At 39.7% G+C, this 23971-nt stretch overlaps 1 protein-coding gene across 5 annotated transcripts in view; it reads right to left on the bottom strand.

The window, feature by feature from the left end:
• Positions 1-20308, bottom strand: part of RPS6KA3 (ribosomal protein S6 kinase A3) — a 74665-nt gene extending 54357 nt beyond the window's left edge. For 3 of the 5 annotated variants that reach the window (XM_062600576.1, XM_062600582.1, XM_062600587.1), the window contains exons 1-2: positions 20039-20193; positions 7185-7241 (exon numbers count right to left, since the gene is read on the bottom strand). In XM_062600576.1, the coding sequence (XP_062456560.1) occupies positions 7185-7241; positions 20039-20110 (129 nt within the window). In that variant the 5' untranslated portion in view covers positions 20111-20193. Of the gene's footprint in view, positions 1-7184; positions 7242-20038 lie in introns of all 5 variants that reach the window. The other 2 variants (XM_062600607.1, XM_062600614.1) reach the window with 1 other exon arrangement.
• Positions 20309-23971: the final 3663 nt, after the last annotated feature.

Here is a 23971-nt window from a genome sequence, read left to right as displayed (position 1 = left end):
ACTTTCCTTGCTTTAGTCTCTTTAACCCCCCAGCTACTTTCCCCTCAAAAACCGTAATTGAGAAACTATAGTTAACCACAATACAATTTTTTACATGCCCAAGGCAAAAAACACAGCAAAAAGAGAGGCAGGACCACTTAAGGCCTCTGCCTTGTCCTCCCAAGAACATGTATGAAGGCACTAAGTACACTGACCTCCTTCAAATCACTAAAAATTTTCAAGTCTGTAGTAGTAAGGATCATGAAAATTGGAAATAGATGGTAAAGTGGCGAGACCCACATCAACTACAATGCCTTTTAAAACTGTCAAGTTACTGTGGGTAAACAGCATTTTTCTTTTCTTTTTCTGGTAAAGGTATGAGCGTTTTGCTCTGCAGACAAACTGTGTTCGCTAAGGGTGACAGGAATAAGCCAAGTCAACCGCAACGTGCGAACAATTACCGACCACTGCTCTCCCAAAGCTTTTCTCCGTGCTTGCTGTGACGCGCACAGCCTGGCACTCCGGGTTAGCGGGGTTACTTCCCCAGAATAGTTCCCCTATAACTGGCATGGCTCTGCAGCAGGTGAAAGAAACTGCTTGTGCTCTGGGAAAATAAAGCCTGCCTGGTTCCCAAAGAGCACTGCCAGCCAGCCAGAAACAGCAGGTACATGCTACATAATCCACTCTGAGACCCTCCGAGGCGCAGGCTTGTCTTTTAAGATAGTCGGTCATACGAGGAGACAGGTTAGAGGGCCCCAATCCCCAACACAGAAGTTCGTGATAACAAGGACAAATTGCTCCAGCAAATTATCACAGACTTCAAGGTAAGGGGAGCAAAGATTTGCATAATATACACTCATCAGGAAACACAACTGTCCCCAAAACAAAAGGAATTTCTTATGCCTGTCATTGAGAGTCGAGTCTACTGCAGATTGGATTAAAAAAAAAAAACACACGAAACAGATTAGAGAAGTCTACTTGCCCAATACACTTTCTCCTTCTCTACAGGAATGCAGAGTGGATTTATCTCCCATCTTTCCCTTCAATAATTTCAATTTGGATGTTCTGAATTTACAAAAGTGAAGACGAGATTTCACGAGCCCTGCCATCCAGCAGCTCAACGGCAGGAGAGCTGAGAGAAGCTGGAGGAACTCTCAAAGCAGCACTGAACACGCGTGAACCCGCAAATTTCATCAAAACACATGTGCTACAGCTGGACATGCCTACAGGTAACCAGAAAAGTCAGCTGAAGCACTTCATCTAAATGGAGTCTATTAGGTGGCTTGACATAATCTTCCAATAGCCTCAGTCTGAGAGGCATAATAATGCAGATTAAGTCTTTATGCTACTAAAGAGGTGAGGCTCTGTAATTTGGATTACCTTCAATTATCTGGGAAAAAACAAAGACGGAGTATATGTACAAGGAATGAAACCCCCTCAATTGATAAAGGTCAACAGTGGAAGAACAGCAATCTACTTTTTGGAGCTTTCAAAAGCTGAATAATATACTTCATAATAAACATGCTTGTATAGGCAAAGCAGCAATATTCAGTTAATCAGAAGGTGTGGCAGTTTCCATCTGCTAGTTTACAGCTTCTCAGGGCTACCATCTGTTTTCTCTTCATGTAACAAGTAAACTGCTCAACTTCTAATGGTGCTTATGCTCTCAAATTACTCAGTTTTCTGATTAAGATCCAGGAAGTATGCCGCACCTAAGACACCAAGCACAAAAGAAGCCACTCCCAGAAAATTCATTAAGAGACCCCAACGAAAAAGTTTTGCTGTGACCTTTCCTCCACACCTGAAGACATCTTGAAAAAATGCTCTGGGTTTGATATACACCGTTACTTTTTGGACTAAGAGATTTGCAACATTTACAAGGATGCTGCAAATTCTTACAGAAGAACCAACCATTAAGTCCATCCTTACAAAGGTAAGGATACATGCACTTCATTGCAAAAATCTAGCAAAAAAAAAAAAAAAAAAAATCACCCAAGCTGGAGCCCAGCCCAGTGCTTTGGAAAATACTGAGCTTACGATTTCATTACATTGGAGATAAAAAAAGGTGTTCTGCCTTTTACAGTTTCTGGAAGAGTTGAGTACAGAGAAGGAAATAACTGCATTCAGTTTTTACAGGCTTCATTTATCTGTTTGCAAAACTTATTTGTTCAAGAATCAAGTTCTATTATAAAACAGAATAAAATGCATGTGTACATATATTTATTTAGTAAAATACATTAGAAGGAATGTAAGAACTATGAACCAAGTTAGAGTCCTAGTTCCGTATTTGTATCCTAGATTGTTTTTCTTCTTCCCATTACATATTGGGTCTTCTTTCATCAACCAAATTTTCTGCTGGCATTAACCGAAGCTGCAACTCACCACCTAACAACAAACATGGTATTGTATTGAATTATGTAATACCACGGATTCGAACACCACCACTGGTATGGCTGCAAAGAAAGCTTCCTCAATCTGATTTCCACATAAACAGGTAATAACTACACTTTCTTGAATGTGTTGGCCACATGAATAACTCATGTATATGTCTCATCTCTCAGTAAAACTAGCAAAACAGTAAGAGTTCCACTGTTTTATTACTGATAATTTTAGCTGAAACCACCACTTGGCTAACTTAAGTATCAACTGCACCTGAAAAAAATGAAAAATAGCAGCCTCAAAAGCCACTGATTGTTGGTCTATAAAACTTGTGAACTCAAATGTTTCTGTAGCATTGAAGGAACTTACCTCTCCTGCACAGTTGCATTAAAATAACAACAAACAAAAAAGTTTTGAAAGGAAGTCTCTCAAACATTTTAAACTCTAAACATTTATCAGTTTAATAATGTTTTTTTGCTTAAGTACTGCACTTCAATTTAACATTCCTATATTTTGCTATTTTCATAGGTGGTGGTAAAACAAACAAGATGATTTCAGATTAGACTGCTTTTAGTATTACTGCCGGCATAACGAGTTTTAGTTTTCTGTATCTGTTACATATCCAAAAATATGTAGCTTTGCAGGATGTATTATTATCATCTCTTACTTCGTGCACGCACGCGTGTGTATGTGTCCATTAATTTTTGGAATTTTCTCTAAGACTTATGAGTGACTCTAGTGTCAATTTTTCTTCACAGTTCAAGATGTCAAATATTATATAGCTATTTACAAAATCATTATTATTTTTTAAAAGGTTGACCAAGATTTTTTTTAGGTCCATCAGAAACCCTGCAGAGTGTGTGCATGCAAACATTATATATATATATATATATATTTATATATATATATATATGTAAATATATATGATGTTGTAGGTATGATACATATATACACACGCGTTATTACTACATATAATTTACTGACAAAGTCCAGTATTTCCTTAGACGAACAGACTATATTGCCTGCGTGCCTTAAATTTTACTAGCCTATCTTAAAGCATTTTCTAAGATATTTTCCTAAAATTTTTGTATTAGAACAGTGATAAGCAAGACAAAGCACAATTTTCTTCTCTTCTTACTGCAAACTATGTTTTTAAAATTCTGTTAAAGAAAAAAGCCACATGTAACTATTGTCTTTTCCTTGTAAACATTTCTTTCACTACCTTTTGACTACTCACTGACTAGTCTTAGTTATATTTTTAAAATAGTCTCAGTGACTGTCATCCTCCTGCTAGTATTTCCAATATATCAGCACATTTTAACCTAACACTTTATGATTTAGTTGTATTTAATTCTATCTATGCTTTAATGCTGCACATTTAAGTTTTATCATACAAGAAACAAAGCATTATAATACCATTCAACCTCCCCCACAGGAGGGAGGCTTTACTTTTTTGCCCCAGCTACTTGTGCTTTTTAAGTACAGGCAGGAAAGGGACAAAAGTAAACTGCAAAGACTGCTGATTACTGAAAAGAAATGCATGCGAACTGATTTGTAACTTAAAAAGAAAAAAAATTACTGAAAACAACTTTTCACAAATTCTTGGAATTAGTGATCTTAATGTTTTTGTATCTTCAATAATCATTCTTAACACAGTGCAGTGTGATGGTACTGCATCAATTGTAGCAACTGTTTTAACAACAAAATTGAATCCAGACAACAGAACAAAAGAAAACACAGCACGCGTGATATGCTTTTTACCTGTCTAAAAATGGGAAGCTTCTTGCTGGACCATCTATAGTTTCTGGCTAGCTCTAACTACTAGTAAAAGTACTAGCTCTTGCATCACAGTTGCAAGAGCCTAAAACAATTTATAGTTGTTCAATCTCTATAGATACATAAGTAAACAAAACATTGGTAGTCAGCACAAGAATGAAAAAGGTAGGAACATAAAAGGCTTTAGACAGCTTTCCTTCTAAGTAATTTTCACTTAGGTTTTCACATTAGGTCAAGTTTTGGGCAGATGTTGCTTTGTTCTTACATTTTATTTCTGCTTAACCCAGCTCATTGGAGAAATCAAATATAAAATGTTGAGAGCAAGCTGTAAAGCCAGATATAACCAGTATATTAATGCTAATAAAACTAAAACATTGAATGATTTCTCTTTTACGAGCAAGACTTTGAACCATGCATCATCTTGGACTCCTCAGTAACAGGAATGTACTATCATAGTTCTTTCTTTCAATAAAACACACCACTGGATTTGATTCAAAGCTATGCAACTCAAACTCTCCAGCCAATCAACTTTACTTTTGATCAAAGAGGATATAATTTTAGCAGATAAACACACACCACAAAAAAGCTAACAGCTAGCAGGTGAAGCTACAGACTCAAAATAAGGCAAATATCAAATGATGACACTATGTCAAAATAAATTAACAAGTGTTTCAGTTGATTCACTACTGTTATCAACATTTCAATAAAAATTGAATGCTTTCCTGAAAAAGAGATATTCTATTTCAAACAGAAGTTAATTCAGGTAAGCACTATAGTCTACATTACACAGAAGATCAAAACAAGTATCTCCTTCTGATGTTACCTTACACATCTCACTCCTTCCTTACTCATTAACACCACACACTAACTTGGAGTCATCTGTCAGCACATGACTTGTTTCTTCGCCTGGAGTCAAAGACAGCAGAGCCTTGCATGCTATAAGGAAGAATCTAAAAATGTTTATAAAATGCAGGCTTCCAATCTCCAAATTTTTATGCCAGTCTCTTATGCTTAAGAACATCTATTACTGATACATTTATTAAAGTAAACATGGAAAAGGCAACTCCACTCAGCATCTAAACTGGCTTTGTCCACAGCTTTAGCTAAGAGGAAACTGCTGTGCGACTACATCACCAAACAGCCTTGATCATCCCACATGCAGACTGCAGTTTGCAGATGTGTGATATAAGCATATGAACCCTGATATATTGTACTTCAAATTTGGAGTTCCAAAAGTTGAGTTTTATTGGTAAGACCCACTTACTGGCAAGTATACTCTGACAAAAAACCTCTGAAGGTTGCCTTCATGACTGAAGAAAAGTCACAGGCATCACCCAAAGTAACTTGAAGTCACTGTTATTTCTGCTTTACAAAATTCTGGGAACCGCAGATTTGACATGAAGATAAGGAACCTACACAGACTGACAACTAGTTTTCTTGACCATGATCTTCTCTTTAGCAGCCACTCCTATTTTCAAGAAGCCTGGGTTGAGGTTGCCTGTGAAACCACAGTTTCACATTCCTTTCTCATCCTCAGTCTCCCCTCTGAAAAACTATTGAATTTGTTAAGAATATCCCTCTTAAAAGGGAAAGAGGAAAGGAATTCAAGGTATGAGCTTTTAGCATTAATAGATGATCAGAATTAAAAAAAAGGGGGGGGAAGGAAGAAAAGAGGGTTGGATACCCCACTATTTTGTGTTTGTTTGCCAATTCAGGTTCAGAGAGGTTTGCAGCTCTCTGTACCATCCAGATGAATCAGAGCACATGCTCAATACCTACACTGACAGTACAGTGTTGGTCTTTAGCTATTTCACCACTCTCAAAGTTCTCATATGCATCAGCATTTAGCATACTATTTGAGCTAAGGAAGCATCTTAAATTACCAGCTGACAGCTATAGCTGTCACTTTTAAGCAACTCTCTACAAACAGTTCCAGAGCTTTGTTAGGACTGAACCGAAAAACAGAAGTTCTCTTTACCTTCAATTTAGGCAAATTAACATCACAAGAGCAATATAGGAACACACATTAACAGAGAAAAAGATTTAAAAAGCTACTGGGCTTCAGTCAACTTGCTTTAGAGCCCATTCAAGAATAGTAGTGAGACATATCTAAGACTTTTCAGTCAGAAGTCCAGGAAGGGGACCTAAAACTTTGTATCTTGGTTTTGCATAATCCCTGCAATCTATGGAGAAAGGGCACAGAAAGAATCTTTCAAGGTAATGAAAAATTATGCATATATTCTATTTTTAAACAGGTCAAGAAGGAAAAGAAAAAATGACTAATGCTGACAACAAAATAGCACAAACAGATACTGCCAAGAAATCTGTCTGGTAACTATGGCAGTACAGAAAAACAGAGGTGATAACTTTTCCGCTTCCAGTTTGATATGTAAGGTGTAACAGCAGCTGCCACTCAAAGGAACACATTTCATGCAGTAAGTGCACGTGAGCTTGTGGTAGAATCTATGTGGAATTTAACCACAAGAGAACGAGTTGCTGTGACATGACCACAATAGAAGTCTTAACTGTTAATAAGGCACGCCCTAGGACTCACATATGTAAAATACTCATCTATGCACCAATGGAATTAACAGAAGCCAATAGATGTGCTTTGCTCACTGGCAGTAGGAGAAATGGACGGTAAAAGAGGATTACCTGTTTTTAAGGTTTGCCAGGATAAGAGAAGAGGAATTTCCCTCCACTCCCTTCAGAAATGCGACCTAGTCACATCACACTATCAAGTCTTCTCATTCCCCCATCCCAATTATATTTTCTACCATGTTCAGCTTTGTGTTTTCAACAGAAAAGCCTGCATCATACTGAAAACACTATGGAAAGCACCTAAGTTCACAAGAACAAACCACTGGATACAAAAGTGGGCAAGAGTCGGTGACAAAGAACCCCTCAGAACTACTAGGATCCTAGATTACACCTTGTGTCCAGTAAACTGAAACAACAAAAGAGCAGTAACAGCCTGCCTATAAGTTAAGTGACATTTATGTACCACAGTATAGCACTATTCATCTTTATTATGCCCACCATATACTCACAGTTTGTGGGTTGATATCATCTTCTCCCATCGGTTCATCCACAATTTGCTGTCCATTCTGTAGGAAACAGACATGCAGTAAGTTACTAGCAACTCTGAATCCAACTGAAGAAATATATGTTTTGCAGAAATCCTTTTAAAGTACACTCTACAGAATAAAGAGCTTTTCTTTCTGTATTCTTAAAAAAAAAAAAAAAAAAAGGCAGGGCAAACACAGAAAACAGGTACAATGCTGACACTATAATGACACTCATTCTCACTCTGATTCTCCTGCATTATCAAACTGGACCAAATCACAGCAAGAAATACACTCTGGGGCTTTTGAACCACAACTAAACATTGTTTCCCATTACTACAAATCTCTACAAAAGAGGTGAATCTAAGTTTTACAGTAAAAAGCTACAACAAAGAACAGATAAACAATTATTTTAAGACCAAGATCTTATGTAGCAATACTCAGTCCTTTTCCTGCAATGATTAGTTCAAGTACACTGCTATACTATATCCTCATAATAACTATGAATACATCACTTAGAGTGGTTGGCTATACCTAGAAAAACAGTTCATTATCTTCAATACTTTTCTAAGAACCATTCTAAAGTGCCTCAAAGAAATAGCCTTCCAAATGCAAAGTTTAGCCATACTAGTTGGAAAAAAGCCTCAGTAGCTTATTGGTCAACAAATGCTCTTTTTTGCTTGTCAGTTGTACTCGGAGAATCTCTAGAAGGTATTTTTCCTCAGAAAGACTCAGAATGACATTACAACTTACTAGAACTACTTTATTGTGTAAGTAAAGAAAAGCATTTATACTACAGGTCATTTCTTGAAGTATGGTAAGGGATAGCAAGTGGGGTTTTAATTCTTAGTTTACGTCTCCATTCAACAGCCACTAGAAACAAATGAAAAAACCATTAGAAGTGATTATCACGCGTTCCTGTATCACTGGAAGTAGAGTGTCAGTTCATTTGTGTATTGTTCCCATACAGGAACTATATACCCATAGAGGGCTAATTAATCTGTTTTTGCAGAACTTAATTCACTTAAAATACAAAGTTACATGCATATAAGGAATACATATCTTCTAGATGTTTAAAAGTTAAAAAAGCCTCTAAGCAGGATTCAGAGATTGATAAATGGAGCAGATTTTAGCATTTAGCATACCACAACTGCCTTCCCATGGTTCAGTTTTTCAGCAGACTTCTTGTGGGGAACCTTTGCAGCATATTTTTTTTGTGATGATATCCAATTAATACAGTCTTCTAGTTTGTAAGTGGCTGGATATGGATATGAAGTGGTAGATCAAATCCTAACTACTTATAAATCCCAATTTTCAAATATGCCAAACATACTGAATGCTCAATCTCAGATGATTACCAGCTCTCTGCTCCAAGTTTCCCATTCTGTATCTTTGGCTAAAAGATGCAGCTAGATAAAGCTAGGTTACAAGAATTATGTATTGCCCAAGTGTGACACAGGCTGAAAAACCAAAACAAAAAACAAACAAAAAAGTTGCTAATTCTGTCTCCAGTGCAATGTTTCGGCATATGATAAAACTGCCATTTCTCTCATCTTAACCAGCTAGAGGAAGATAATAGAGATTTCTTGTTAGAAATCACATTTCTATGAGGAAAGACTAGTAAGAAACCAGCTCCACATATTACAGGTTACTACAGAGGCCAATATTATTATTATATGCTACATCAGTTAAGTGCAGTCAACATTTTACCTTCTCCTAATTGTACAACTAAGGGGTATTTGATAAGACAATATTCCAAAAAGCCTAAACTTCCCTCACTTTAGCATCTTTAACTTACAAAGCACACATAGTGACTACTGTACTATTCTTCTTTAAGATACATAGAAAGTTAAAATAATCAAACAGAAGATCATAAAAATACCAGCTTAGCTAAGTTACAGAAATGAGTATCTTTAATAAGCTTGTTTACAAAGAAGCATGAAGTAACATACTTTCCCTATGGCATATGTTTAAATTAAATTAACATTTATATCGTAGCTACACATCTCTATACTTCCTCCATGCCACAAGACGGCTTCCAAAGTAACTTGTCAGTAGGAAAAAATGAGAAGAAAACATCAGAACAAATAAGACAATTGACTCTAGACTTAAAGGAGGAGTCTATAACGTCCTAACAACTAATGATGGCTAAACTGTGAGGCCTAAAACAGAGTAACTTGTGTACCAAAGCCACACACTCCAAACCAACTCCGCAGGCAAACTGTCAGAAACAGTGATTCTTGCTACAACTATCACTCCACTGGATAAGGCACATTTAACTGCAGATGAAGCAAAAATTTACTAAAGAGCAAGCCAGAAGTTCTCACATCTACTGTTTTAAAGCAACTGAAACATAGTTGAAAGCAGAAGACACTCTCAGAAGTTGGAGGAAAAGTCTTTCTTCAGAGACATAATATTGAGATGAACCTATTTTTAAAAAGGCTCTGAGAGTATCAGTGAGGTTGAAGATCAGCATTTTATTAATCTACCAGAAAAAATAGAGCAAGCTTTTGCATCACAGAAGAAGTGTTTTGTACAGCATGGTTTTCCTGTTTAATCTTGCATCTCTTTGGAATTCATTTCTTGAATTCAGCAGGAAAAAGTAACACACACAAACTCAAGAAATCAGCAGGTACGCCATGTGGTCATGTCTGAGCCAGATCACTGGATTAGCATGATCTGTTTAAATAGGTCTACCCAAGTAATGATTATGCTAAAGAAATCACTGGATGGTAGAACCAGTTTTGCTCAGAACTATCTGAGCCATGTAAGGTAAAGAAGAATATGTATGTATGATTTATGGTTTGCTGTTATATGATAGTGTTAAATGGAAAGCAGCTGTGTGTTCAGAAATTCTGCAAAGTATATCACACGTCTTATGAGTTAAAATGTACGGCCAAAAGGCTCACATCGCAAGAGGCCACTTTAAATCACTGCGGAGGAAGGAGGTCAGCAATATCCTTAAGAGGAAAGCAAATGAAAAATAAGTTCCCTTTTGTTGGGTATAGCTTTGCTCTAGCAAGTAACTAGAACCACAGACTTGCCTCAGTAACACAACAGATTGGGACTAAATGTGATGAATGCAGAGCAAGACAAGGCTGGATATATCTTTTAAATGTACAGATTGGCCTAATTCAAAAGACAGATGCCAGAACTCTTAATATTCCTGAACGGCGCTCCCCTTCTGTACTGGGATACTAAGTAAATAGAATACTGGAAATAACTCAACCTTTGATTCAGTCTTTCTCTAAAAGCAGTGAGCACCAAAAATTCAAGATGACAGCAAAATAACTATAAGAAAAATGATACAAGAATTGGTCCACAGCAGAAAAGTTTCTGCTTACCTCCTAAACACATCAGCAATCAGTTTATGCCACAAAATAAGGGTGAACCACCCTTATAAAAAGTAACCTACAAAACCTTCCTCCAATCCATGCAAATACTGTCCCCATTCTGGCTTCCAATGAAAGCAGTCATGTTATGTTGTCCAGAAATTGCACCCTCAAATGCTTTTGGACACTTCTGCCACATTTCACCAAACTGATAGATAGGAATACTCAAACACAATTAAGTTCAGCAGTTTTCCTGAAGGCATGCAGAAAGAAAAACAAAAGAGATCTTACAGGTTCGCTGTTAGAGCATAAAGCAAACAAACATCAAACTCCACACCAGACAGCCGGTTTATGCGTGTCCCCCCAGACGAGCTTATATAACCTTTGACACAACAGTAAATCCGCTCTAAAACAGGAAATCAGGCTTCAGTATTTCTAGCACTCAAAAACTACAGGCTCATTTCCACTGAACTCTTAAGATATAATTGAATTACATGATTTCCCTAGTGAAATGAAAATGCAGTTTAAGGAGGTTGTTTTGTCTTTTTAAAATTCAAATCATTTTACTTCTTGACTAATAATGCAATCCTGTAAATAACTGCATTAGGGTGGGGGGGGGGGCAAAAGTAGCAAGTGCTGGGATAGGTTTGGGGACTGATTTTACAAAGCTTTTCCTGCAGAATATAAATCAAATTAAACCCTTTGTAACACAGAGTACACCAAGAAATGTAGCCCACATCCCACCCACAATCAGTTAACCACTTCTTATGATGAAAAGAAATATCCTGTGTTCCACACATCACAACTTACATACTGATCTACAGTCCCTAAAGTGACTTAGCAAATTTTTTTTTTTTTTTTTTTTTTTTTTTTTTTTTTTTGTGTGTGTGTAATTACAGTTCCAACATTTGCTGTAACAGATCCAATTCATCTGGTCTGGTGAAATTGCACTATTTTGGGCACTTGCAGAATAAACCTAGCGCTATCCTCACCTATTCATCTGACTGACACTTGGCCTACTTATGTGTAAGCTTGTACACAAAATATCTGATACAGCATCTGTCACAGCAATTTGAAGTTATCAATTTGTTGCAGAATATCTTATTCTAATAATAAAATTAGGTATTTTATCACATTCTTCTACAGGTGTTTACACTATATTGATTGAAATATTAAATGAAGATCACATTTAGGTTTTCTGTAATACTCCTTCTCCCTATTTTTCCCTTTAGTTTTACAAGTATTGCTACAGGTAGCACACACCTGAAGCTTTTAAATTTAGTTTAGTATCTACATTCTCTTTACAAATCAAAGTTCTGCTAATTTTGACTTAACTTGCTAAAGTTTATGTTCAATATGTTCATTTCTCTACCTATTAATAGTCAGAATTTGTTTTGCTGAAGGACACCAGTTTGGCCCCCAGACTTCACGAATATTAGACACCAACACATATCTTTTCACTTCCTCCCCCGAAACATCTCCGCTTTGTGTTTAGACTATTGCTAGACTATTTTGGGATGTTTAAGTAGTCTCTGTGCCAAATATTTTAAACGTCTTCACCCAACTATGTTTATCAGTTATTTTAAATCTCCTTATGGAAGCGATAGCTGGTATAGCTCTTGCTATAATTCTTCCATTAAGAAACCTTAACATTTTTTAGTGATTAAAATTGGTCTTGATTTTTTTTGGTGATTAAAATTGGTCTTGAACCTATAAGTTAGTGACAAGTTTTCACCCTGTTAGCAGAATTCATCATATTACATGACTATTGAGTTTTCCATGTAATTGGTGCCATTTAAAGGAACTGAAAATTAAGATATAATAAAAAGAAATGCTATGTTCTTAAAATTTATAACTAGCCAAATCAAGAATGATATTTTGAGTACACAAATAAGCATACAAGATAAAAGGTCTGAATCATCCTATTTAAACAGCAATATCTAAAAATTATAATATGCTAATCTAACACAGTCAGTGATTTAACTATGCTTTGGGATTATAATTTCAATAAATTATCTGGATAAGTCTAAAGTTTCTCCTCACTCATTCCTCATTTTCAGCCGCCAAAACTTCCAGACTCAGCCAGTGACTTTTAGCATAGAGTTATAATATTTAATGCAAAATGCTGGAAAAACCCAACCAAAAAAACAAACAAACAACAACAAAAAAACCCTAAACCACTAACCTGAAAAACAAGTTTAGAATTACAAAAATAATTATTTCAAAACATACAAGAGCTTCCAGTATTACTCATTATTTAGTGAATAAAACATCGATCGTATGAAGATCCGAGGACTTTCTGGTATTTTCAAGGGACTGTCAACTAGCAGATAAAGCTCAAAAGCCATGCAATGTTTGAATTGAGTGAAGCTGTAACAATGATCTTGGCTTGTTTCAAAGTAGCCCTAAATACAGCATTCCCACTGAAATGTGAATAGCAAATTCACTATTAGTACCACAGGACACTATATGGAACTATTCAGTAAAAGCCACTCCTACCATACACAGTCAAATTTACTATTCTAAGCAGCAACTACTCCAGGAAGAAAAAAAAAATATGTATTCGTAGAAAAACGGTTAAAATAGACTGAAGGGACCTTGAGAGGTCATCCAATCTCTCTCAGTGTACCAAAGTATGATCAGCTATTCCTACAATGTCACTGACAAGACATCATGTCCAACCCCCTCTTAAATCTCCAATAATGGAGTTTTCATAATCTATTCCAGTGCTAAACTAAAATATAAGGCTGTAATAGGATTTGAATTAATGACTTGTGCCCTAACTCCTGAGGTATGAAGCAACACACATCCAAGGCACTTGTCTAAATCCTTACCTGATTATAAGCTTATTATATATGTAAGTAGCAGAAGTGAACTAACATCACCTTAGATTGCTTTAGCTGTTATCTCTCAGCATTGCACATTCAACAGATTTTGCATATATCATGTTAAAAATAGTATAAAGGAACATAAAAAAAAACTTTAATTTTTAGTAAAAACAAACTTTGAGTCTTTATTTTATGAAAATGACTAAGTATTTCTTTATATAAACACTGTTACGTCAAATTCCATTAATTCCATGTAATGTATTCTAAAATTTATCTAAGGTGACCAACTTCTTTCTTTGCTGTGCTGTGCGTTAAAAACAAAAGGGCATTGAAACTTCTGCTTTCTGCAAACAACCAACCTCAGATATAAGCCACTGACATGCAGATTATTTAGGTACAAAGCCAAGGTCCCTTAAGTTAGGAAATATTTGGACAACTTTAACTGCAGCATTTCCTAAGACCTATCTACTTCAAACTGCCACCACCACCTTATGTAAAATGACCGAGCGTGCAGTTTAACACCACAGCCTAGCTGCGGCTCAGGAGCAGTGCCCTCCGCCACCGCGCCTGCCTTGGCGCTGGCATCTGTCCAACCCTGTGGCAAGCCAGGCGGGGGGGGGGGGGGGGGGGGGATCTCCTTTAGTCAGTTTAACTCCCTGAATTAACTCAGCTTGAAGTCGGATGTGTACCATGGCGATATCCAAGATGCCGGATATACAGAATCATAAAATCTTTGTCCAGGCTAATAACTTTCTGTAGCTAAAACAAGCTCCAAACAACATATGTTCACTTGCTCATGACAGAAAAAGGGAAGGAAATTTTTCATTTAGTTCCCTACCTATACCATTAGCAAATTATTACACTCAACACAATCGTCCAGCAGCCTTAGTTAAAAAAAAAAAAAAAAAAAAAAAAAGGCACCTCCTGTTATTCTCTGTCCCTCTGCTCCAAAAAGAAAGACTAAATACACATGCAGAAACCACTTTAATATATCCAGACCCTTGAAGCACATATGAAAATAAAGGAAATTCCCTTTCTGCTTGCACACGTCTCCCTGAGAGTGACGCTAGCCCCTCATAACAAACAAACCCTGTTAGCAAGCCAGCGTTTTCACTGGAAGGCAGGTGTGCTCGATGCCTCCCGCAATCCCGGGGTGCGCAGAGACTGCCTGCCTGGCTCCCTGCACAGGGCTTGGGCGCCCATGGGAGCACACCAGGCCCTCGCGCTGCCAGTCAGGGTCCAAGCCGACGGGTGCAGCAGGGCTACACGCTGCAATCCCTTACAAAGCAGACAAGCGCTTTCAGACACGAGCTGGTCTCCTATAATCTTTTTTTTTTTTTTTAATATAAATGACAAAGGTTGCAGTTTAATATTGAAGGCAACTAAACCATTGCCCATTTATATGCATTTTGTCATTTAGCTATTTAAACAAATTCTGGTAAGAAGAGAGACTAAGCTGTGAAGCAACTTTATTTCCTAAATTTCAGTATTTCCAAAACTGACTATACAACTGACGCTGATTGCTGGAAGCAGGAGATGGAAGAGTCCTCATTAAGCAGTGAGGAAAGAAAACAAAAACAAACAAAAAAGCCACCTTAATATGCAGGTCTAAGTTCTAATAATAACTTACTTTGGCAACCATCTTATGTAACAAATAATCCAAATATTCATCGTGTTCTAATTACATCAAGAAACCACTAACTTTTGAGCCTCCAGCACAAAGTAGTTTGGCTTTAAGAATTAACTTAAAACTGTAAGAAAATTTTACTTTCCAAAGCTATGTTTTGCTGGACATTTAAAATCATGACAAAATATAGTTTCTTTACATTTTCTATGTACACTTCAATATGAGTCGTTTTAACAAATTAATGGGTGAAGTTAAATATTAATAGAATTGGAATCTCAGAAATTATGTTAGAAAACAGACCTAACCAATTAATAATGATTTTAGACACATGCCACGTTTTATACAGTTTGCTTCACTCAAACTCTGAAAAAGAGGGGCACATTTCCTCCAAAAAGACTATGCGGAGCTTTAAACATACCACAGGGGGTTCCTCGCATCAAAAGGAGCATATGGTAACTGTTACTGATAAGGATGAGCTAGCAGTAACTTTGTGGTTCAGCCACTGGAGTAGGTCCCTGGAAATCAGAGTTGATCTCCTAGCTCTGGAGCAGACCCCATGAATTAAGCTAGACAGAGTCACTATGCTGCCGAGCCTCATTTTCCCCATCTGCTAAACAGGAATTCCAACCCCCCAAATCCCAATTTCCAAAGGGTGAAGCATTTAAATCCTATCTTAGACAATAAGGATGCAAGAGAGAACAGAACATTATATACGCAAGTGCAGAAGTACGATACTTGCAATAATCCTTGGTTTTAGTTCCTCTGACCTTAAAAATTCCCTGAAGAGATTCTAGCTTCTCCAGGTTTGTTAGTTAAGTTATCCTTAATCTCAGCAGTCATTAAGATGGGGGGGGGGGGGAAGCAAACTCCAACCCTGCAAATTTTATGTAGTTTTTCAGGTAAAAACAGGAAGTTTTACACCTGGAGTATTGCTATGAATTATATCTGAAAGACAAAAACAATGACTTGAAAAAGTTCCTAAAAGCAGACAGCTTTGCCCATTGCCAAGAGAAGTTAAGCAATAAAGCTAACATTTTTGGTGCACAGAAATAATTAAATACTCGCCTTAGATGCACAGTGATAATAGGCTTTCCGATGAAAAAGAGCTACAGTTAGTATAATCAATCACAATCAATACGGAGAAGACATACTCCTTTAAACATTTCAATCTGTTTACATCTGTTTTCTATTAAACATCCAGTTGTAAGAAATATTACATAAGCTATAATGAACAAAACAATTACATGCTTAGAACTGCCAATATTCTAATAAAACTAATGGAACAATTCAGAATGACAAATTCAAAATCTTACATGAGGAAACTGAGAACTGTGGAACACCACACAAAGATACTTTACCCAGCAGCACGATACCCCCTGTCAATAGCAAAAAAGTAATACCAGGTCATATTTATTAGGAATGTGTTAACTGAAAAACACCGCAGGTAAATTTGTACCATTAAGGATCTGAAAAGCTGGTACTGGGGGGGGTTAAACCTCTTTCATGCAGATGATGTTTCTGAAAACAGTATTCACATAGATATAACATCTGTTTTACTGATGGAATCAAAATCCGTAAGTCTATATCACACCAGTTTTTTGAATACAGAGCACACTTCTTATCTATAGATAAGAACTATAATGCTAAACTCAACTGTTAACAGTTTAGCAAAATTTCACTTGACATAGCTGCAAAAATAAAACCTCAGGATACACTGTATGACAACAGATATGTATCAAAAGAGATAAGTGAGTGTTGCAAGGACAGAGACAAAAATTCTTAGTATAATGGAGAGATAATAAATCTTTCCTAATCCACATACTACACCCCATTTAGATTACTCTACTTTGGTTTTCTATCTGTTCTGACTATAGAAGAAATTACTGCAAATATAACTTTTTCTCCCGTGGACACACAGGAACACTGATTACACTGTCTAGTATAGAATGCAAAGAGGTAACTGCAATTAGAATTTTATAACTGAAGGTGGCAAGACATCTAATAAATTTCAGATTCCATACCAGAAGCATATATTGACTTAAACCATGTCACAATGACACCAGAATTGAATTACAAAGCAAAATTTACATTATAGCTGATTCTTTTAAACATCAGCATGACTGTTTCTTATTTGTTCTGTCTGTTAATTGGTTGCACCACCCATTGTCTTCTGCAAGGTTCAAATAATTCTGGATACAGGATACGAAATAAGGCATTCTGAGAAAGCAAATTCACACAATGTATTTAGGCACGTAAGCAGGCAAACACAAACTCACTACCAAAAGCAGCATGGAAAAAAAAGAACCATCTCACAGCCGATTTAGAGTACCTAAATTAAAACTCCTACAGAAAAATGGCACAAAATCTTCCTCAAACACCTAGCAAACGAGATCACTTTACAATAATCAATTTTCCCACCATATTGGTGTCTACAATTTGGCTATCATAACTATTCATTCTCCTCCAGTCAACATTTATATACATTGCTGGGAATACAAATCAAAGGATTAGGCTAGCTATTCAGGCATTCAGATCATCAATGTTTAATTTGCTTGAAAGCAGTTGTCTTGGAATAACAGGCACACTCTCACCATGAAAAATAGACCCATGCTCTTGTTGTAGGTCTGGAGTCAGACATCAATAAAATTGATTCCACAATTCCACAGGCTTCAGAAGTGCCACAATTTAAAACAGGAGATAAAAAAAAAAAAAAAATCATGAATACCCACACACTTTAATATGCTGCCTTTAAAATAACTTGTCCAATAAGTTTAGACACTAAAAAAAAGCTGTCAGAGACTCAATGTGGATCGCCAATGTATTTCTGTTGTACCTGCAGAAACAGAAGTCCTGCAACTTATCTCTGAAAACTAAAAATCTATGTTACACTTAAAAAAAATTACTTGCATTATTTCTTAAGACCAACCACATTTTGCAGATCTGTCCTGCACACTCTAAGTTACAGCAGTTGTTGACAGTTAATAATAATATTAAAGGTATTTTACTCCTCCCATAGAATTTACCCATATATCACAATAAATCACCTCTTCAGTGATACCAATACAAAATTGAGTACAGTACTGCATAGTCCTAAAAAATTAAGCCAGTTAATCAAAAAATTCAGTAGAAGAATTAATCCAAAATGAAAACTCACAGAATTGTTAAGATTGCAAAAAAAGGACTTGAGATAAGTTTAAAGCTCATAATTCCATGTGGATAATGTAGCGTTACAAAAAACAGCATCAGCAGATCTGACACGTTAGTGGAAACTCTCTAGCCTGTTATTACTGCTAAAGACACTATTACTATCAAATATGCCTGAAAGCACAGCGAGGTTTCAGGTGGATATAAAAAATATCTTTGACCAGCACGTGCTTGCAGGATAGGGTCTGTAATTAGGATACTGCTACGCTACAGATAAACAACTTATGCAAATTGAAAACTTAGTTACATATTTAGGTCATTTCTTTATTTGATCTACATTTATACATTTTCACTAAAATATTTTATTCTTATAAAGGTTGCTTACCTGAAATGAGTTTTTAAGTCTACTTTTTTCTTCTGAGGTTCAATGAAAAAGCTTTTACAGGTGCAGTCTGGTCTTTTAAAGTACTGGGTGTTTATTCTAGACTAGGGCCTTACATTTTAAACCTGTCAGCTCAGTTACTGTTTATGTTTTGTTAGTGTTCCTCATGAATATTTTTATGCATCTTATGATACACTGCTGTAGATTCAAGTCAACATAAATCCTTAACTCCCCCCTGGCTTCCCTGCTTTAGGAAGAGGAAGAATATACTAGCTTCAAGAAATTTATGACAGTAGTTTAAAAACAATTCATGGCACTGAAGTACACTAAAACAAGGAAGTAACAGGATCAGTATAATTAACCATGCACATAGGTACTTTTCAAAGAACTATTTTTTACTGCCTTTCTAGTATGTATATACCCTAGTGTTGTTCAAGACACATGAAATACATAGAGTGAGCAAGGAAGGCTGAAGTGGCAGCTAAGATATATTCTCTAAATCATTAGTCTAAATGGTCAGGAAGAAAATCCTTACTTGCCATCTCCCTTTCCTTAGCATCACACTACTATTCCAGTAATTCTTCATCAAAATAATAATAATAAAAATCTAAGATCACCATTCCAGAAGTCAGAGAGGGAAATTACAGTAAATGGCAATAACCAAAGGCAGTTCCTCCGACCTCCAGAGGTGCAGTCACTTTAAGCGGAGGGAAGACAAACATCAGAAGGACAAATACTTTGATACTGCAGAAACTTTCCAGTTCGGTCTGTCTATCTTTGCTCGACTCGCTAGGAGTAAGCCCTAACCTTGAGGCGAACTGCTGCGGGCCGCGCTGTTCGAGACCGCGGTCTGGGGCACCCGGGGAGACGCAGGCACAAGCTGCGCCGTCACAGGAAGCTCTTCCTCGCATTTCAGATGGCAGCCTGGGCACAAACGGGCCCGCACGCTGCGGACGACCAGGGCACCTGGGAGCGAGCACAACTGCCCGCGTAGGTGCCCTGCAGACCCAGCCCAACGGCTGGGTCTCGGCGAAGAAGAAACAACTGGAGATAACCGGAGGCGCCCGCCGCCCCGCGGGATGCGAGCGAGGCGCCTCTCCGGCTCCCAGCGTCGCCCGGCGCCGCGCCCGGCGTCGCCCGCGCCGCTTCCCGAACGCTTGCGAAACCGCGGGGACGCACAGCCCCGCGCTGCCCGCGGCCGGGGCGGGCGGCCGGGCGCGGCCCCTCCCCGCCGCGGGGAGGCCACGGCCACGGCAAGGTGAGGCCGGGCCGCCCCCGCCCCCCCCCAGCCGGGGCCGGCTCCGGCCGCTCGGGAAGTGCGTGCGGAGGCGGGTGGGGGGGGGGGGGGGAAGGAACCACACACGACACCCGGCTCCCGGCGCCGAAACAACAAACCGCCGGGCAGCGGCGGGAGCCCGGTAACGGCCGGTCACCCGAGCCCCCGGCGGCCGCCGCGGGAAACTTTCCGCGCCCGCGGAGGGGCGGCGGGAGCGCCGCTCCCGTGCGCGCCGTCCCCCGTCCCGTACCTCCGTGCTGCTCTCCGCCGCGCTCTCCACGGCCATCTTCTGCCAAGGGTCCGCCAGCTGCGCCAGGGGCATCTTCCCCGCCCGGCGCCCGCGGCCCCCGCGCCCCGCTTCACCACACCCCCGGCGGCGGCGGCGGCGGGACAGGCAGCGAGCCCTGTAGCGGGCGTGGGACGCCCCGGCTGCGGGACACCCCCGGCCGGCTCTGGCGACGACGGCTCTAGCGACGACTGCGGGGACGGGAGCGGGGACGGCCGCGGGCTGCCGTCCGCCCCTCCCCGCCGCCGAGGCGGGGCCGCGCTTCCGCCCTCCCACCCGCGCCGCCGAGGCCGCTGCTCGCGCCCGGCTTCCGCTCACAACATGGCGCCCGGGCCATACCTGCCCGCCCCAGCGAGGCTGCGCGCGTCACCCGAGGGGGCGGGGCGCCGCCGGGCCAATCCGCGCCGCCCGCAGGTAGCGGGGGGCGGGGCCAGGCGGCGGCGTGAGGACAGCGCGCGGCCTGGCCCGGCCCGGCCCGGCCCCGGCGGTGCTGGAGCGCGTCGGAAGGGCGATCCGGCGGCTGGCCGGAGTCGGGTGGAGAAACGTGGTGGTGGTGGTGGTGGTGATGATGATGATGATGATGATGATGATGATGATGATGATGATGGGGGGGGGTGGTCACGACTCAATACGTGTGTAACCGGGCGGGTGCAGGGGCTGGAGGCGCGGGGCGGTGTCGCCGGGCGAAGACGCGAGGACGGAGCAGTTTTGTTCCCGAAGCGGCGGGATAAGGATGAGCCCCAGAGGATGACGCTGTGGGAAGACCTTTGTAGAAGTCCTTATTAAAAGATGCCCTCAGGCATTTCCAGGTTTGCAAGGCCACAAGCCACGTGCTTTGTTTCATCCTCGGTAAAAGTTAATGCAGTTTTTGTGGGTTGGTGACGGGGACGACGGGGCAGGAGCGCTAGTAATTAAAAATGTGCGCGCAGGTGCACTCACATGCAGACGCTACTGTGGCAAACCAGGCACATGTGCTTCTGCTTGGTAGCGTTGGGGGGGGGTTGGTTTTGTTTTTTCCATCTCACTTTATTTCTGTAAGCGTGACTCCCTGCCCGTTGGGAGGTGCACAGCGATGGGTAGGCCGTCCTCGATACCTCGATAACGAATCGCGCTTCAGCCGGTGCCGCAGCGAGCTCCTGATCTGGCGCAAAGGGTCACCGCTGAGGCAGGAGCAGCAGCTGTGCTTGCTCGCTGCTCTTCATCCCGGCCCATGCTGCAGCCTCTTGGCTGAACTGGCAAAATGGCCTGCGCTGCTGCGTGGTGAGGCAGACTGCAGCGCAGAGCTAAGTGAAAATGAGCCCTACCCTTTTCGGCCTCTCTGCTCTTTCCTTCCCCATGCCCCCACCAGGACCCCCCCCCAACCTAGTCGCATCCAAGTTTGAGTGAAAACTTACAGAGAAGTCAGAGTTGCCTCCTCCCAACAACAGGGCGATTTGTAAAGCTCTGCGTAGTTATTGGTATGAAGATTGGAATAAGGTAAGAGAAAACAGAGAGAACTCAGTACTACTCAACAGCTTTTACACTTAGGTTGACAGCAAGGAATGACTTTCTGTAGTCTGATCAGAAACAGACTACAGTCTCAACTGGTGGCTGGAATGATGAATAGAAAGCTTATGTTCACAGCAGTTGTTCGTTGTGTGTTTGACACACAAATCAGGACTTTTGTTTATCTTTCGAGTTTATATAAGAGTCCATAAAGAAAAAAAAAAACATTTTCTTCCACCCCTTTAGAAGTGTCAACTTCTGTTGCCTCACAGAGATAATTCAGTTTACATTACTGAAGCTCGTTCATTTGTACCTACATTAACTACATAGTCAAGTGCCCACATCTGAGACTTGCTGATAGGGAAATGAACCTGATCAGCTGAAAGGTGGTAATCACAGTAGAGAAAAAATTACTTAATGTGCATTTAACATAATTCAGGCAATCTCTCTTTATATGGTAAGACTTCCTTCCTCCAAATAAAATCTATGCTTCCCTTCCTCGCTTCCCTTCATACTTGTCTAGTCATTTCCTGCTGTAGATACCTGTTCCAAATTATTCATTTGAATTTGAAGCTCTTCTCCGAGGGAGAGACGGTGTCACATTTCAATGAGGACATTCGAGGATGCTGATCATCTGTCGTCCTTCCTTGTATGCACCCTGTGAATCTAGAAAAATAAAGGCAAAGATTTTATGACCTATTATATAAAAAGGCTGCGAACAACAGAAATCTGACCATTTCATTTTTGGGGGGTTTGTTTGAGCATTATCATATTGCACTTTCAGATCTTACAAAGGAAAAAAAAAACTTTCTCAGGATTTTAATGAGAGCTACTACAGAGGGATGGGCTTCAGAACATAAGAAACATCTGGAGGTTGTCCCCGTGGGGAAGAGAAAAACATCAGTTGATCTCTGGGAGATACAGGGGTTTCTGACTTTTGGATCCTGCTAAATTCTGGGCTGGATCATCCTTCCAGTGAGAGTAAGACAAAGAAGATATTTTGCCTCAAGACAGCAACTCCTGTTTCATTCCTTCCATCTCAGGCCAAAGCAAGACTCATGCTTTCACCTGTGGCAGCAGACCTTTGCTTTTACCTTCTTCGCCTTTAAGCACAGCTATCACATGTTGAATATAGTCACTGCTAATAACTGCCTGTCACCAGACTCTGTGGGGGTTGAATTCACCTTGGTGTAAGTGGTTGCTATCATATTGCATCTGCACAGCTGTTTTACATGCATTTCAACTTGATCACATTTTTTTAGGAGAAGGACAGTGGGTGGTACTGAAGTGATAGTGCTCTGTAAAATCTAGTTAACCTGTCATTATATGAATTAGATGGGCTTCACAAACTGCACCATTTTTGATACCATGTACAACAGATCTAAGATGTCATCTTATTGAAAGGGGAGACATGAGCTTAATAGGACTCACCTATCTTTTTCCCTCCCCCCCCCCCAAGTTGGGTTGATGGGTGAGCAGTAAGAATAAGGGAAGCTTGCTCATGCTCAGTGGTGCCTAAGGCTTTGCATAACTTGGAAGTAGTACCTACTAACTCTTTGCGCTTATGACAGAATTCATGGCAAGGTTTGCAAATCACTGCAGTCACACCCAAAAATCAAATTAATAAGCATAAAACAGAAATTGTTTGCTAGCATCACTACCACACCAAAAGGATGTGAGAAACCAGAGCAAAGTTTTATTTCCACAAAAGTGGAAGGCAGAATTCCAGTTATTTAACAGGTTTGAAATCTTGTTTCCCTTGGTCACAGTACTGTGCTTTCAGAAAGTATTCTGACAGGATTGATAAATCAACTGCATTTGGGGATCACAGTATAATATAGGAGCTTGAGCTTGTATTTTCTAAATGTAAATAAAAGGAAAAAAGGGGGGGACCAAACAGTTTATAAGAACAAAATATGCAAAGCCCACATTCATGATATAGATGGTATAGCAGTGTATAAGGTATGAATTACAATGTGGTTTCTTCTGGCTTAAAATGCGTAGAGTACGAAAAAGTAAATGCATTCTGAAAGCGCAAATTGAAATTCAGTTTCAAATGTTACAACCATAGTGCTGTCTAAGGTATACCATACAAGAAAATATACAGATGTTATTATTCAAAATTATATAGAATAAAGTTTAGGAGTTACAAATAAAATCAATACAATTATTTGTATAGCTAGAAGGAGCAGAAGAGGCTCTTACTCTCAGGACACCTGGATTCAATTCTTGCCAAATTACACAATTGTCCGTTGTGATCTGCTAAGTCACTTCATAGAAGAGATTCAGCTAAGGAGAGTTAGTCTTTCTTAATGATGTTTTCAAAAGTATGAGGAGGCCTTAACTGGAGAAGTGTAGATACATCCTACCAAAATACAATATGGAAGCTTTAGTGGAAATTAGAATTGGTTG

Source organism: Rhea pennata, chromosome 1, assembly GCF_028389875.1.
Source record: "Rhea pennata isolate bPtePen1 chromosome 1, bPtePen1.pri, whole genome shotgun sequence".
Lineage (NCBI taxonomy): Eukaryota > Metazoa > Chordata > Aves > Rheiformes > Rheidae > Rhea > Rhea pennata.
Note: the sequence above shows the minus strand (reverse complement) of the source record. Positions and strands in the feature narration are given on the sequence as shown.